The 2,432-nt window shown below is 49.4% G+C and overlaps 1 protein-coding gene across 1 annotated transcript; it reads left to right on the plus strand. All coding sequences in view use genetic code 11, as the record gives it.

The window, feature by feature from the left end:
• Nucleotides 1-54: 54 nt before the first annotated feature.
• On the plus strand, nucleotides 55-1,796 carry EGR_07269 (WD repeat-containing protein 24; the record flags this gene model as incomplete). The annotated part of the gene is made up of 6 exons (XM_024496518.1): nucleotides 55-324; nucleotides 668-848; nucleotides 923-991; nucleotides 1,116-1,222; nucleotides 1,315-1,547; nucleotides 1,628-1,796. 6 exons carry the CDS (start codon nucleotides 55-57, stop codon nucleotides 1,794-1,796), a joined length of 1,029 nt encoding a protein of 342 aa, XP_024349103.1.
• Nucleotides 1,797-2,432: the final 636 nt, after the last annotated feature.

Consider the following 2,432-nt stretch of genomic DNA (forward strand, 5'->3'; position numbering starts at 1 on the left):
ACACGATCCTCTCGCGAACCCAGTGGTCAGAGCGATGGGGAACAGAGGGTAGGCATGGCAATGGAAGAGGAGGAAGGTAAAATAGAGATGTTCCAGGAGGCAGAGGTGGGGGAGGGTGGAGCAGAAGGAGGAGGAGGAGGAGGAGGCGAAATCGGTGATTTTTTGATGATGCGACGTCGTGGTGCGGTGTCCAAGAGAACCTGGGTCTTCGACGCTAGTGATCCACTCACCTGCATCGCCATTTCCAACTTCTACCCACTCGTCGCTATCGCTGGACGCAACCTGCTTCAAGTGCTTCGGGTAGATGGGGAGAGGTTCATCTCGGTGAGTCTGTGCTTTGCATCACGACTCGCATAAGTTGTGGATTGACAAGCTTCCAGAGTCGATTGGTCTGCCCAAATAAGAACCAATTGTAGGTGCTTAATCAGAGGCTACCTTTTTCCCCTGCATGTCGTCCAAATGGTTGGTGTTCAGGTCTCCCGATAGTAAATCAGCAAACTGAGATCTGACAGACAATAGTACCCAATCAGAATTCTCTTGGGCTAACGAGAAGGGTAGTCTCATTCCCTATTGAGTGGGCACGACCTTTTTCAAGGGGACTAATTTCACTGCTTTGTAAGTGGGAGTGTGGAGTTGATTAGAGAACGAACATAATTGCATCTGTCAGGTCCACCGGATGACAAACCTTCAACGCAACATCTCGAGCACCACAACGGTGAACACTTTGAGGTCCACCTCCTCCTCTGTAGTGGCGTCAACATCGTCGTCGTCGAATACGACGACAACGACCCACTTTCAACCACCTCGCAGCTATGCCATCAACGATGTGGCCTGGTCGGACTCGAAGTGTGAGGCAGCATTTCCCTCTTGCTTCTCCTTCTCTGTAACAAATCTGTCTTATTTTTTTTCTCCTTGAATGTAGCTGTGCTGGCTACATGTTCCAACGCCGGTGACTTGATAGTCTGGGATCTGAGTCGAGGCATTACGCAGAGTAAGTCTTCTTTCAACCTACCAATATTACCGTCGCCAATAATGTCATCCGCTTTGATCCCTACAATATTCCTTCGCTTTTGGGTATACATTGCGTTGGACTGTTTTCACCACACTCTTTACAGGCGTCTGTTTTATGGGCCACTCACGCAGTGTCCACCGAATCCACTTCAATCCCAACGCGCCCAACGAGATCATCTCGGCGTCGCACGATGGAACTGTCAAACTCTTTGTACGTTCATCGCCTTCACCTCTTTGTTTGTGTCAGTCGAATCCGGTGCAAGCCTGGTGTGATCTGGTTTGCTTTCTTATCGCCCCTCAAAGGATGTGCGTGATCAATCCTGTCGTCTAGTCTTCCATGTTCGCACAACAGCACCATCGCCCGCACGCGACGTGGTCTACTGTCCACGTGAGGGTCACACTCTGGCTGCCGCATTTGAGAACGGTCTTGTGTGTATCTGGGATACGCGCAACGAGAGTCGACCCGCTCGGTGCTTCCAGGCACACAACGCTGTCTCTGCCAGTATCGATTGGCATCCGATGTGGAATTCTTCGGAGTGAGTCCGTGCCATTTCAAGTCCTGCTGAGTGGCTGCCTCCTTGGGCTTATCTCAGTAGTTTGTTGTTGCCATTTCCAGTCGAAACTGGCTTGCCACAGCAGGAGGACGTGATAATACGATAAAAGTGTGGGATTTGAATAAGACCTCTCCCACCACTGTTTACTCCCTGCGCACGAAGAACACTGGGAATATACGTTGGCGTGTTGGAGAGGTGGGCCACCTTTATTACTCTCTTGTTCCCGGCTAGTCTTACCTGACCTCGGACTCCCTTGATGACGTTTTACTGTCCCCACATTTTTGTGTCCCTGAATTTTAATTTAATATCCAAGTTTCTCGTTTTGTCCTTTTTGTTTAATGTCAACGAGGCTAAAAACAGGTCACTATCATTATTCTTACTACTAGTTAAGTACCTTTGCAATGTTCTGCAGTTCTGCCTGTTCTTCTGCCCCTCCGTCTGCCATTTTCTGAATGATTTTATCTGGTTTCACGAACTCCACCTTGTTCGCACGATGTTTGCACGCGAAAGATCCCACCACTGTAGCCATGGTGATTATTTTGTAACAATGTCTGGAGACTCCATATCCCCTTCAAAGGAAGAGAGGGTGGCTATCAATCACTTCCCTGCGCCACCGCCTTGGCAAAATCTCATTTTCTCAGTGTTAGTTCCCAGCCATCTGCCTATCTCACCGCGCTTGGAATTGTTCTTGTCCACCTTGTTCCGGTGGCACTCCTTATTGGCCGCCTTTTTCACATCCCCTAAAGTTGTTTAAAACGAAGCCTTTTTGAGGGGTTCGCCATTCACTCTTGTGTGGAGGAGGAGGTGGACCTCAAAGTGTTCACCGTTGTGGTGCTCGAGATGTTGCGTTGAAGGTTTGTCATCCGG

The sequence above is a fragment of the Echinococcus granulosus genome, assembly GCF_000524195.1.
Source record: "Echinococcus granulosus chromosome Unknown EG_S00073, whole genome shotgun sequence".
In the NCBI taxonomy this organism is placed as follows: Eukaryota; Metazoa; Platyhelminthes; class Cestoda; order Cyclophyllidea; family Taeniidae; genus Echinococcus; species Echinococcus granulosus.